This window comes from Asparagus officinalis, chromosome 4 (assembly GCF_001876935.1).
Source record: "Asparagus officinalis chromosome 4, Aspof.V1, whole genome shotgun sequence".
In the NCBI taxonomy this organism is placed as follows: domain Eukaryota; kingdom Viridiplantae; phylum Streptophyta; class Magnoliopsida; order Asparagales; family Asparagaceae; genus Asparagus; species Asparagus officinalis.
This window is the reverse complement of record NC_033797.1, coordinates 141,338,391-141,351,859: the sequence shown is the minus strand read 5'-3', so window position 1 is coordinate 141,351,859 and position 13,469 is coordinate 141,338,391. Positions and strand designations below refer to the sequence as shown.

At 36.3% G+C, this 13,469-nt stretch overlaps 1 protein-coding gene across 1 annotated transcript; it reads right to left on the bottom strand.

Moving 5' to 3' along the window:
* On the bottom strand, positions 501 to 13,327 carry LOC109839583. Its single transcript, XM_020408071.1, has 3 exons — positions 12,871 to 13,327; positions 6,641 to 6,771; positions 501 to 1,554 (listed from the first exon to the last, which is right to left on the bottom strand). The coding sequence occupies exons 1-3, from the start codon at positions 13,093 to 13,095 to the stop codon at positions 867 to 869; spliced, it is 1,044 nt and encodes a 347-aa protein (XP_020263660.1). The 5' UTR covers positions 13,096 to 13,327; the 3' UTR covers positions 501 to 866.

Below are 13,469 nucleotides of genomic sequence, written 5' to 3'. Positions count from 1 at the left end.
CCCCAAGGTCAAACATGCTAGATCACAAGTTTTCTCACAAGATTAAAATTCTTAGAGCATCTCCAACAGCTTCTCCAAAATGGGGAAGCAAAAGTCATATTCTCCAACTAATTTTTACACCAACTCCAACAGCTTCCCCATTTTGAAGAATCCATTTTTTCCTCCAAAAATTTGGAGAATGCTGCAGATTTAGGGAAGCTTCCCCATTTTTTCTTCTCCATCACTATTTTGGGGAATAAGATGGAGAATCTGTTGGGTCAAAAACCTAACTAAATTCTCCAAAAGTGAGAAATGGGGAAACTGTTAGAGATGCTCTTAAGCCCTAAAACGTTGTTCGGCAAAGGATTTGATAACCAAGGAATTGTACTAACTTTGTATTGCCAAATAATTTTCCAAAAAATAAAAAAACAAATAACCGCTTTCTGACATTTCAAACATGTGCAATGCAGATCTGACGCATGAACACCAATTTCGGTCAACAGGAATGTAACTATCTGAAGGACTAAAAGAATAATCTACGTATAGATGTCGATATTAACAAACTCGTGCTACACCAGCTAAACCTGGATACGATTTGTATATTTTTACAAAAGAATCTTTAAAACAACAATAACAAGCAACTGCTGGTACAATACAAGAATAGTGCGATAAAGAATCGATAAATATATAATCTCTCTTCAGGCCAGCTGCATCTTGAACATACCTGACTACTTTTTATTTAACTCCGTGTATACCCTCCCTCTCCCTCTCTCTCTCTTCCCAAATAATATATATCACACAAGCCTTGCTCAATTCGAGGCTCGATACAAAAAAACCTCTCCAATTTGTCAGATTAAAGACAAGTTAAGAATAAGGACAGAAATCACCTAATCCAAAGCAGTTTTGTTCCATCTTGAGGTCATCGGCTTTGGCAAACCATCGAAAATCGGCCGAGTAATTGCATCTGCATTCAAAGATGGCCACTTGCTTGCTGACCATATTGAAGAGGACGACGAACTCTCAGACTCTTGCAAATTTGAAGTGCTTGATGACTTTCGAACAGAAACAAATACATCATTCAAAAAATCGCCAATAGGTGTAGAGTTCTGCCTCGATGCATCCCCATCCATCCTACTAAATAACTTCGGTCTCAAAGCAAGACCTTTTCCTATTCTCCCTAAGAAACCCCCGGAACTTTCCTCCATTAGAATTTCAGGTGTTTCCTTCGGGCGTCTCCTGATAGATTTATCAGCCTCACCGTTGTCCTCAGATGATCTATCAGCATTTTCCAGTGAAACCAAACTCCTTGACTTTCTGTGGCGGCCAAATCCTGGATCAGTAGCTGGAGATCCTTTGATATGCGGTCGATCGTCTAAGTTGAGAGTTCTGTTAGTTTTGTACAGGGCCATCTCAGTGCCTTCGGCTAATGGGCCCTTTCTTGGGGGAGTCAAACCATAGTAACCTTGTAAACTGCTCATTGCGGGGGAGACTTTACGAGGAGGTTTAGCTTTCAATCTGAGAGAACGAACTGAGTCTAATACATCATCATGAGGCTGACGAGGAGGCGTTTGTTCCCTGTAATAGTAATGCATCAGTAAGATAATGAGACTACTTCGCAACTGTCAAGACTCGGGGAAATTTTTTGAACAAACAGAACATTAGATTGACCTCGATGAAAAATCAAACCCCTGTGGGATAGCAAAAACAGAAAACATATGTTGTGTTAAACGGAAGGACTATATGTACAGAATTGAAATACAAAATTGAATTCATTTATTACATAGAACTTGAACCTGTGTTAACCGTAATTGTTACAAGCGGAGGAGATGCAATATTAGCACCCTTTACCCTTTCACATCCTATTTGTGACATGCAATTTTTTTTACGACAACCTATGTTTAACGTGTTTTCTAAGAAACCTCAAGCCATTCCAACATCCTGTGTATCATTAGAGAACTGCCACTCCGGAATATAGTTATTCTATGAGAAAGCCCATACAGTAAATGCTCTGTCAATTACCATGGCCATACATAAATAAAATTCCTTCTTTATTTTATTTGAGTAAGGCATCTAAGCACACATGCATCTTTATGATAAATCACGAAAACATATTAGACATAATATGGCACTTAATCCTGTCCTTGCATCTTTCTTATGTTTCCAAAACTGAGTCATGTATCCATTGAATTGTGCTCTCATGATAAATTTCCTGATTTCAAGAAGATCTGGATTTCCATATTATCCTATGATGTCAGATTATAGAGGATTAATGTGTTGCTCCCAATACTTTCTCTATCTAAATCCACCTGCCAGAAAAACATCTTGTTTGAATCGAATAAAACTCAGAAGAAGTCTGCAACAAGTTTCCTGGTAAGTACATCTCAATAATTGATGAATGCCACCTGTATGTTCACTCGGTTTTTGTAACCTACGAATTGTAACTAACCGGACAAGAGCTACCTATGTAAAGATTATTTTTGAACAAGGGGGAAAAAGAAAAGAGGAATGTTCAAATAGAAGACTTCGAACATGAAGAATTTGGTAAAAGTTCTGGTAAAAGCTCTGAATATTAAAGACATGTACCAGGCTCCTGCTCTATACATGAAAAGAAATTATGGAAGTTCTTGATATAGAATGGAAAATTACATGATTGAAGGACACTTGTCAAGGCCAAACTTACAGGGTGCTTGGGAGGGCTTATTTTTTAAAGCTTATAAGCTATGATAGCCTTCGAGCTTTTTGTGGCTTTTATGATAACAATGTTATAAAATTTGTATGGGTACAAAAGTCATTTATTTGGCCAAACCTAGCATTTATTTAGATGAGCTTATAAGCTATTTTTTTAAAAGTTGGGAAACAAATGACTAGCATAAATGTTCAATGGTTAAATGAAATATCACATTTACCACAAAAAAGAGTTGGGAAACCCCAACTTTGTTAAATTTTTAAAATAGCTATAGCTTACTTGAGATGTCACCAAACAGGCAGACACGTAGAAATGAAAATGCTAGCTTAAAAGCTACTTTGACCCAAAAAAAAAGCTCCCCTAAACCCACTTAATTGACTAGCATATAAGGTCTGCTGAAAGCTGAGGCTTGCTCTAACATAAGGATACAAACGTATAAGAAGCATTTGATTAAAAGGATTCACAGATTCTAAGATGTATAATATTGATGAGAAAAATAGCAGAAGCACAGTTTCATCCTGTTCGAGGAGAAGACATAAATATTATTCCAACAGTCTCTGATGTTGGTTTTCTATAAAGAATATAACCACGTGCCCATAAAAGTTATGCTTTGAAATTTGAATAAATAAACCAGAAAGAATTTAATTTCTTGTTGCATGATTTTTGCAGCCTTATACAAAGTGGTGTCAATTATATAAGAAAAAGAAAAACACACCCATCAAAATAAAAAATTGCTAAAACAGGATACAATAAAAAAATCTCAGAGCATATTTATCTAGCTTCCATAGAACTTTACTTGTAGGCAGTATCATAGCTTGCATGATGGCATTCCCTGTGCTGGAATTTGGTATTTGGTCTGTACTCCTAAACTTATACAGTTATGTCCAGACATCGGACTTTTAATCAGGAATTCATTTGAAAGAACCATTAACATTTCTATATTCATATGACTCCCTAAATGGGGCATTATAGCGCACTCTTGATTCTCTCTTGCCTCTCCATCATGCGCAAACCTGCCACCCACCCACCCCCTGCGCAAAAAAAAGAAAAAAAACACGCACACGCACACAAATCCCAAAGGGAACTATCAAGTCACTAGTTGCTCCCATTGGCGATAGAATGCCATACATCCAGTGTCCCTATCATTCTCACCAACATGTCTTCATCCTGCTTACCTACCATCTCCTTGCGCAAGATACTAAAATGTCCTCATTCTCCTCCACTCATATTGCTTTTACATATTCATAAGAATCCAAAAACTTCTCTGTTTCTCATGCCAAAGCATCTTCCATGGAAATACCACTGTGTTTCTATAACATTAACAATATTACTCACTCCGATCCCAGCCTGAATCAGTTCATGGTCGTTTTCCCTTTTCAAATTCCTTATGTGATAAACATCTTCCTTATGACTTAACGATCAATAGGCATTGACAAAGATCCTAAAAGCTGAACCCAGGAACTTTTCTTATTTAATCAAGAAAGATAATTCAGCATTGCTGCTTCCATATTTAGCATTCTTCTTTTCTTATGCATGAAATTTAATGCGTTGATGACTCCTCAAATATTAAAAGAACACTAAAAAAGAGAGAAATTAAACTGTATGATTTTGTGCTCACTTTTCCATCATGCTATTGGTAATATTTATGGCAAGATTTGCTGAAATGGATTTCTCAGAATCTGCAATGATGCAGGTCCGTGAAATTTTTTGAAATTGTTTCTTTTGATTAAAAACACTTGTGCACAGGTTCGCTAATATTTCAAGGGAAAGTCAACAAAATCTAGTCATTGAAGTTAACCACCATGTTCAACAATAAAGGTGAGAGAACTTCTAAAAGTATTAGCAATATCTATGTATGTTGAAAGAAACAACACACACACACACACACACACGACACACTATATATATAAATATATGATATATATATATATGTAGAGAAACTACTGTCACCTTAATGGCCATCTACCAAAAAGTTTTCTATCCATATGATGAAAAGTCTCTTCATAGATACGTCGGATCTCTAGGTATCATCATGAAGAAGCTTTGTGGATGGTCCACTTAAGTTAAACATAAGTTTCTCTCTCCTCTCTCTCTCTATATATAATATATATAATAATATATATAGAGAGAGAGAGAGAGAATATTGAGAACTTGGTACGTAAGCAACAGGTTTTGTGCTGTAGTGCGAGATGGTTAATTCTCATCCACGTCATTCAAATGGGGACGCACATTCACATGGTGAGATAGATAGAATGAATACTCATCCCTACCAAAGCATAAAATAGTGCTTGTTCCAAATCCTACATTTTTCTCATATATATAATATATATATATATAATATATATATATCTATATTATATATATATTATATATATATAATATATATAGAGAGAGAGAGAGAGAGAGAAGAGATGAGAGAATAGGGTATCGCTTGGTACCAAGACTAAAGTAGTATGCTTGATAGTGAGGTGGCATAATCGTCCCTCTACCTCATCTCAAAGTTGGCATACCCCCATGCACTCTTCCATAGATGAATAGTGGTGCTCCATATCTTAGAATGAGAATGGTAGGGATTGTGCACCGATCCCTACAGCACAAAATTTGTGCTTGAGCCAAGCATACCCATCATTTCTCATATATATACTATATATAATATATATATATATATATATATATATATATATATATAGAAAGAGAGAAGAGAGAGTATCACTTAATGGTATCCTTTGTCAATAGAGGGGATTCTCCTTGACGCCTCTAAAATCACATGATTGAGCCGACATATATGATGATCTCGGCTCCGTTGACGACTTGAATCTACCTAGTTCTGAAACCCAGCACACCTAAGTTGGGGCTAGAATCCGTCGGTCGTTGACCTCCTTCAAAGCCATGTGAAAATCTATCATTCAAAACCGTTAAAATTGATACTAGTGGATTGAGAGGTCAAACGACGACGGGTTCACCCAAACTTGGTGTTGGGTTTCAGAATATGTAGACTCAAGTTCTTAACGAAGCGGAATCATCCATAATAGTCGTCATCAAACATGTCGCGTCAATATCATGTGATTTAGAGGCGTCAAGGAGAAACCCCTCCTATGACAACGATACCCATTAATCTCATATTATACTATATATATTATATATATATATAATATATATATATATATATATATATAATATATATATATATATATATAATATATAATATATATATTAAGTATAATATATAATTATATATATAGTCTACTTTAAAAATTTAATATATTCAACCTACTTAAAAATGTATATTTCGAACAAAGTTTTTTTGTTTTATTTGTGTAAAAGAGCTAGATAGGATATTGGTTCAATTAATGCTTACTTAAATCTTTTTAGCATGGTTTATTTAACTAAAAAAGGCTATATTAAATTGATGCAATTTATGATAAAACTGAACTGTTTCAAATGTTTATCGAAAAAAATTACAAGTTAAAAAAAAGTAACTATTAAGTAGATTAAGAAAATACCCACATACAGTGATCATTCTAGAGTGTCTGACAGTAATTAATCAACGTTCCATAATATGCACAATTTGACAGACAATGTTTTTAACACAATTCATGATCCATCTGATGTTTTTAAGACATTACTGAAACAATGTTGGAAATAGATAAAACTAGACAAAATCAGTAAAGCTGGCGCAACCACTAGAACAAGTTAGCTATAGTAACGGTGTTCAAACCTGCTCCACTTAAAATTTCACTATCGAGGCAAAAATTACAGTGTCATAACAACCTTTTCTACTTATCACTGTAGTTTTAATCACATTATTAAGCTGCAGTTAATTTGTCTAGGGGGATCATATCACATACAAACCCCCATAACAAAGCTAAATGTTGTAAAATCTTCAACTGATGACATCCAAAAATTGCTGAGAAACAAATTTCACACAACAGCAAAATAAGCCAATAATAATGAAGGGGGAAAACGAGAAATCACCCGTTAGCAGTGGAACCATTTGACACAATAGGCGATGGTGGATGCCTCCCCGGAAGAGGAATCCGCAAAGTGTCGAGTGCAAACATCTGGAGATCTGTTACCAAGCCATTCATTCGTCTAATATCTGCTACCTAGAGCATTTATTAATATAAGAGAACATTCATCAGTATATATCAACTGGACTCATCCAAGAACACTTTTTACTAGAAACCCAAATTTTCAAAGAATCAGAACTGAAAATGCTGAGCTAGGGTCCATTTAGTCCTACATTGACTAATGGAATGTCAAGTGTCAACCGCAGGTTTATAAGAGATTTTGGTTCCCTCTCTGACAGCTAGCATCTAGTGGTGCTCTCTTAGGTCTCTCTTACAAATGTTAGGAGAGTCAACCCACCTTCCCAATTAACAATTGCAAGCGAGCGACAGGGGCGGTGGCGTTGAAGTTCTCATTTATAATGTTCTATAGTGCAAAGCCAAAGATGATGCCAGTATTGCAGTGTTTTCCAGGACTAGACAGTGCAAAGACAGCCTGCATAGGCGTTGGGGCTGAGGAACTATGGTGGTATATTAGGGTCCATTTGGTCCCATAACGACTAAGTGGGAGTCAATTGTTGGTTTCCAAGAGATTTGAGGTTTGGAATTTCCTACGATCTCTTACAACTTATAAAACCAATTTGAAAACTCTTTAACAACTAAACCAAAAACCTGCGAGATAAACCCAAAAAGACCTCAACTTTACACTTAGCATCATCTTTTAAAATCAAAGCAAAAACATAAGGGCACTTTGTATTTCATTGAATCCAAAAAGACATTAGGTTTACACTTAAAGCATCAGCTTTTAAAATCAAAGCAATAAGGGCACTTTGTATTTTATTGAATATAAAGCAATCAATGGTCAACAACCATTTATACACACTTAAAAATGCATTTAAAACCAAAAAAGAAATCTCTAATTTTACTAAACTCATTGGAAAATGATACAAATCATAGATTCAAATGACCTCAACTCCATATTTAATCGCAATACCAGCAACAGTGTCCATCTTCGAGACGTTGTGCTCAATATAATTACCATCAGAACAAGATGGCAAAGGTGAACAAGACAAAGACAAAGACAAAGACAAAGACGTAGGAATCATAGCTTAGCCATTACTGAATCCATCCTAAATATTCTCTGAAAATTCCAATGATGATTTCTCATTCCCATTCACCATCCTTTTAATTTTTCAGCGAAGGATGGTGAATGGGAATGGGAAATCAGCATTGGAATTTTTCAGAGATTATTTTTGAATTCCTAGGTATAACTCTATCTCTAACCCTAAAATAAAAACACCAAAATAAAGCTAAGGAAAGACGACAAACGGGTTTTTTCAACACAAATCAATGTTAAGATGATTTTAATTTGCCATTGCTCCAATGTTGCAACAAATCTCCAATATTTTAACAAGTCTGCCTTCAGTAGGAATTATGTCCACCCATTTTCCTTCTCTAGTCACCTGAAGTCCACCAAGATCATCTTGAAACACAATTGCTCTGCAACTCATATCCGTGTGCATGCTAAGACCTTCTTTCTCTTCTAACTCTACGTTTTTAGGAGGAGCGTATCTATTTATCCTGAATAGAGAGAGGTTGACTTGATGTTAGGTTTATATGGGACACATGCCGGCTCCTGGGAGAGGGTTAACACTTAGCCATTTCTATGGTATTATAAATGTATTTGCAATTGAAGAAGAGATGCGATAAAGAGTTCTGAATTTTAAATGTTAGGATTAGTGGGTGCATTTAAGGATACGTTATCTAGGACCATTGAAACAACAAATACATTTACAATATTAACTTTGAACTTTAGAATCTTATTTTAGTTCAATGAAAGTGCAGCTCTTCTATTTTAGTTTATTCTGCTTTCGTAGATTTTTTTGGTATTGTGATAACATTTAATTTAAACCTGCAAGTTAAAATTTGCATGTAGCGATGTGTCAGATAAAGGTTGATGAGCACCATCAGAACATCTACAACAATGAAAATAATGGGAAACCCGGTAGATTTCATTTTACTTATAAACATTATAGCATAATACAAGTGGATGGTGTTAGCAAAAAACAACATATCACGGTAGGTGGAGAAGTCCACTATAAATCCCGCACTAACCATCTTAAAGTAGAATCTCAATGCACAAGAAACATCTCGTTCAACACAATGCATCTTGATCAGTAAGGAAAATGCTTCGGGCATACGAGTCTCGGTAAGGGCATCAAATATCGCCAATTTGCGTGTAACATCTACTCTCTCCCACGATCCCTTCATATCCTCGCACAGACTCCACACAAAATCAACCTTTCTCGCCATGATGGAGGCCTCTATCATTGAAAAATACACCACATCCGAGGTGTGAGCCCTCTCATTTTCATTTTAAAAAACATCATTAGAGCTACCTTAAGCTTGCATTTTGCCCATGCCGAAATCATCAGCTCCCCATCAGACAAGGTTTTAAATATCGGTCGACATATCCGACATGTCGGCTGACATATCGGTTTGAGGGCTTGACCGACACGACATGAACGTTTTCAACTCGTATGTCGGTTTTCAGGGCCAAATCGGAAATATCAGGGTCATATCGGGCATATCGGCTTATTTTTTAGCTTTAAAAAATCGGCTGATATGATACTTTTTTTTAAGATATGTTTTTTGTTATCAGGTTTAGGTTTAGTGATAAATATCCAAACCTGTTTGACTCATTCTCATGTTTAAGGGTTTCTTATGAACCCGATAGAAAGAATTATGAACCCAAATCCATATATTATTTACTTTTTTTATATGTTTAGTCTATAGAATTTATAAAGTATGCTTATATTGAATTTATGAATGCTTAGATTATATTTAGGACATGATATTATACATATACGCACTACCCGATATGACAATCCGATATTTAATCATGTCCCCCGATATATCCCGATTTTCGCTATCCGACATGGATTTCAACCATCCGACATGAACCCGACATCCGACATTTAAAACATTGCCATCAGATAAAACTTACCCTCCTCCGATGATAATCGGACAAGAGGGTTTAGAGTTCTAGTAGATAGGATTAGGGCTGATTTTGTTCGGAGACGAAACATTTTGATTAGAGCACCCCACCCTACCCCCACATATAATTCAACACTAGTTAAAAAGGTTAAAATGACTACTTTTTAAATAAAAACTCTTCTATTATTATTGTAGTGTAGGACACCCCACTATTTTTTGACTGCGCCTTTAGCGCGCAAGAGAATCGAACCCAGGCCCTCTATGAGGGAGCGACACAGCTTTGCCATGTGACTTACTAGGCTACCCCGACACCTTACTCTTATAGAGATAGTTCTTTTGATTTTGGCCAATTAATACCAACACTGATCTACTCTTCTTTGGATGCATGAGAAGATAAAAGAACTTACACTATAACATGCGTAGGGCTGTTCAAAAAGCCTGGGACCCTACCCACACCCAGAGAAAGCCCGATCGTAACCGAATATAGGTCCGTAGCAGAGTCACTTCCGTCATAACCTGTCGTAGGCTCGGTAAAAAGATAGTGGGGTGTCCTAAATTACAATAATAATAGAAGAGCTTTTATTTAAAAACTAGCCCTTTTAATCTTTTTAACTAGTGTTGAATAGTATATGTCAATCCTTTCTATGGGGCTAGGGTAGGGTGCTCTAATCGAAATGTTCCGTCTCCGAACAAAATCAGCCCTAATTCTATCTACTAGAACTCTAAACCCTCTTGTCCGATTATCATCGGAGTAGTAAGTGTTCATCTGATGGGGAGCTGATGATTTCGGCATTGGAAAAATGCGGAAATCTTAAGGTAGCTCTAATAATGTTTTTTAAAATGAAAATGAGAGAGCTCACATCCTCGGATGGGGTGTGTTTTTTGATGATAGAGGCCTCCATCATAGCGAGAAAGGTTGATTTTGTGTGGAGTCTGTGCGAGGATATAAAGGGATCGTGGGAGAGAGAGTAGGCGTTACGCGCAAATTGGCAATATTCGATGCCCTTACCGAGACTTGAATGCCTGAAGCATTTTCTTTACTGATCAAGATGCATTGTGTTGAACGAGATGTTTCTCGTGCATTGGGATCCTACTTTAAGATGGCCGCTGCGGGATTTATAGTGGACTTCTCCACCTATCGTGATATGTTGTTGCTTTTTGCTAACATTATCCACTTGTATCATGCTACAATGTTTATAAGTAAAATAAAAAATCTACCGGGTTTCCCCTTGTTTTCATTGTTGTCGATGTTTTGATGATGCTCATCAACCTTGATCTGACACATCGCTAATTTGCAGTGTATTTGGTTATGAGTAATTAGATTCTCATGTCCCTCCAACTACATGCAAATTTTAACATGCATGTTTAAATTAAATGTTATTAAAACACCAAAAAAATCTGCAAAACCAGAATAAACTAATATAAAGGAGCTGCAATTTCATTGAACTTAGATAAGGTTTTAAAGTTCAATGCTAGAACTATATAATATTGTAAATGTATTGTTTTTTTCAATTGTCCTAAATAATGCATCCTTAAATGCACCAACCAATCCTAACATTTAAAATTCACTACTTCAGAACTCTTTACCACATCTCTTCTTCAATTCCAAATACTTTATATACATATATAACAAATGATAAAATAAAAAGTACACCTAATTTTGGATTATATACAAAACTATATAACCCCTGAATCCTCACCACAACTTCGAAGTCTTGTGTACCGTAGTAACTAACAGGACCTTTTGACATAGGCTTTGAATATAAGCCATAATAATCATATCAATTAATTATAAAATATCCTAATATCCAATTTGAATATTCTTTAACAACTAGACCAAGAACCTGCAAGATAAATCCAAAAAAACATCATCATTACACTTAAAGCGTCATATTTTAAAACCAAAGCTAAAATCACAAGGGCACTTTGTATTTCATTGAATCCAAAAAGACATAAGCTTTACGCTTAAATCATCATCTTTTAAAATCAAAGCAAAAACACAAGGGTACTTTGTATTTCATTGAATCCAAAGCAATCAATGGTCAACAACCATTTATACACACATTTCAAAACGCATCTAAAAGCACCAAAAATCCCTAACTTAGCTAAACTCATTGGAAAATGATACAAATCACTGATTCAAATTACCTCAACTCCATATTTAATCTCAACACCAGTAACAGTGTCCATTTTCGAGAACTTGTGCTCAATATAATTACCACAGGGAAAAGGAGACTAAGGCAAAGAAGAAGATATAGGAATCGTAGTGTAGCCATTACTGAATCCATCCCAAACATTCTCTGAAAATTTCCGATGATGATGATCATAAGAATTCCCATTCACCATCCTTTTCTGAAAAATTATGATGCTGCTGTTGGAAGTGAGAAGGATGGTGAATGGGAATGGGAAATCTTATGATCATCATCGTCGGATTTTTTAGAGTAATTTTGGAATTCGTAGGTATAACCCTAACCCTAACATAAAAACACCAAAATAAAGCTAAAGAAAAACGATGAACATGTTTTTTCAACACAAATTTATGTTAAGATGATCTTAATTCGCCATCGCTCCAGGCTTGCAACAAATCTCCAATAATACCACAAGTCTGCCTTCAGTAGGAATTATGTCCATCCACTTTCCTTCTTTTGTCACTTAAAGTCCGCCAACAACATATTGGCACAAAATTTCTATGCAACTCATATCAGTGCACATGCCAAGGCCTTCTTTCTTTTCTAACTCTATGTTTTAGGCGGAGTGTATCTATTTATCCTCAGATATCCATGACATTTATTGAATTCAGATTTGAGATACTTTTTCTCGAACCCATCACCTAAAAAATTTAAAAGCACGGCGACGATTTGCCTTGATAACTCCATCATCTACTTTCGTTATTAGGTTTGACGGTTGACATTTCCTACGGTCTCTCACAATTTACAGGGCCAATTTGAAAACATTTTAACAACTAGACCCAAACCTGCGTGATAAACCCCAAAAGACGTCAGCTTTACAGTTAAAGCACCGTCTCTGAAAATCAACGCAAAAACATAAGGGCACTTTGTGTCTCATCAAATCCAAACCAATCAATTGTCAACACACATTTAGACATGCATTTGAAAATGTATCCATCTACAAGCAAGAAAAATCCAATTTTTACTCTTAAAAAAACCCCGAAAATGATACAAAACCGTAGATCCAAATTACCTCGACTCCATATTTAATCGCGATGCCAGCTACGGTGTCCAGCTTCGAGACCTTGTGCTCAATATAATTACCCCCAGAGCAAGAAGACGAAGGCGAATAAGACGAAGATACAGGAATCGTAGCACAGCCGTTACTGAATCCATCCAAAACATTCTCTGAAAAATCCCGATGATGATGGCCATAAGAATTCCCGCTCCCATTCACCATCCTTCTCTCCTCCAACATCAGAGGAAAAAAACCCCTAACTTCCTCAAAACTGCGAAACCCTAAAAATCCAATCTTTCGCGAATTGAGCCCAAATCCGGGCTTAAAACCCCTGGATCGATAGATCTCGGGCTCTAGATTTCGAAAATCGATAGGTTTCGGTTCAATTCTCACTGAATTTCGGTGAATCGAGCGGCGCCATCGATGAACTGGCGACAAATTCCCAAACTGTTGGGGAGAGGGGGGGAGGATGAAGGAGATGGCAATACACACGAGGCTTTTATTATAAATTGACGCGGTTTTAGCATCAAAGGACACGTGTCCTGCCCGGGGATGCACTTAATTGTTTTCCCTAAACGCCCTTGTGTTTGAGGAATATTACGTCTCCGATTTGC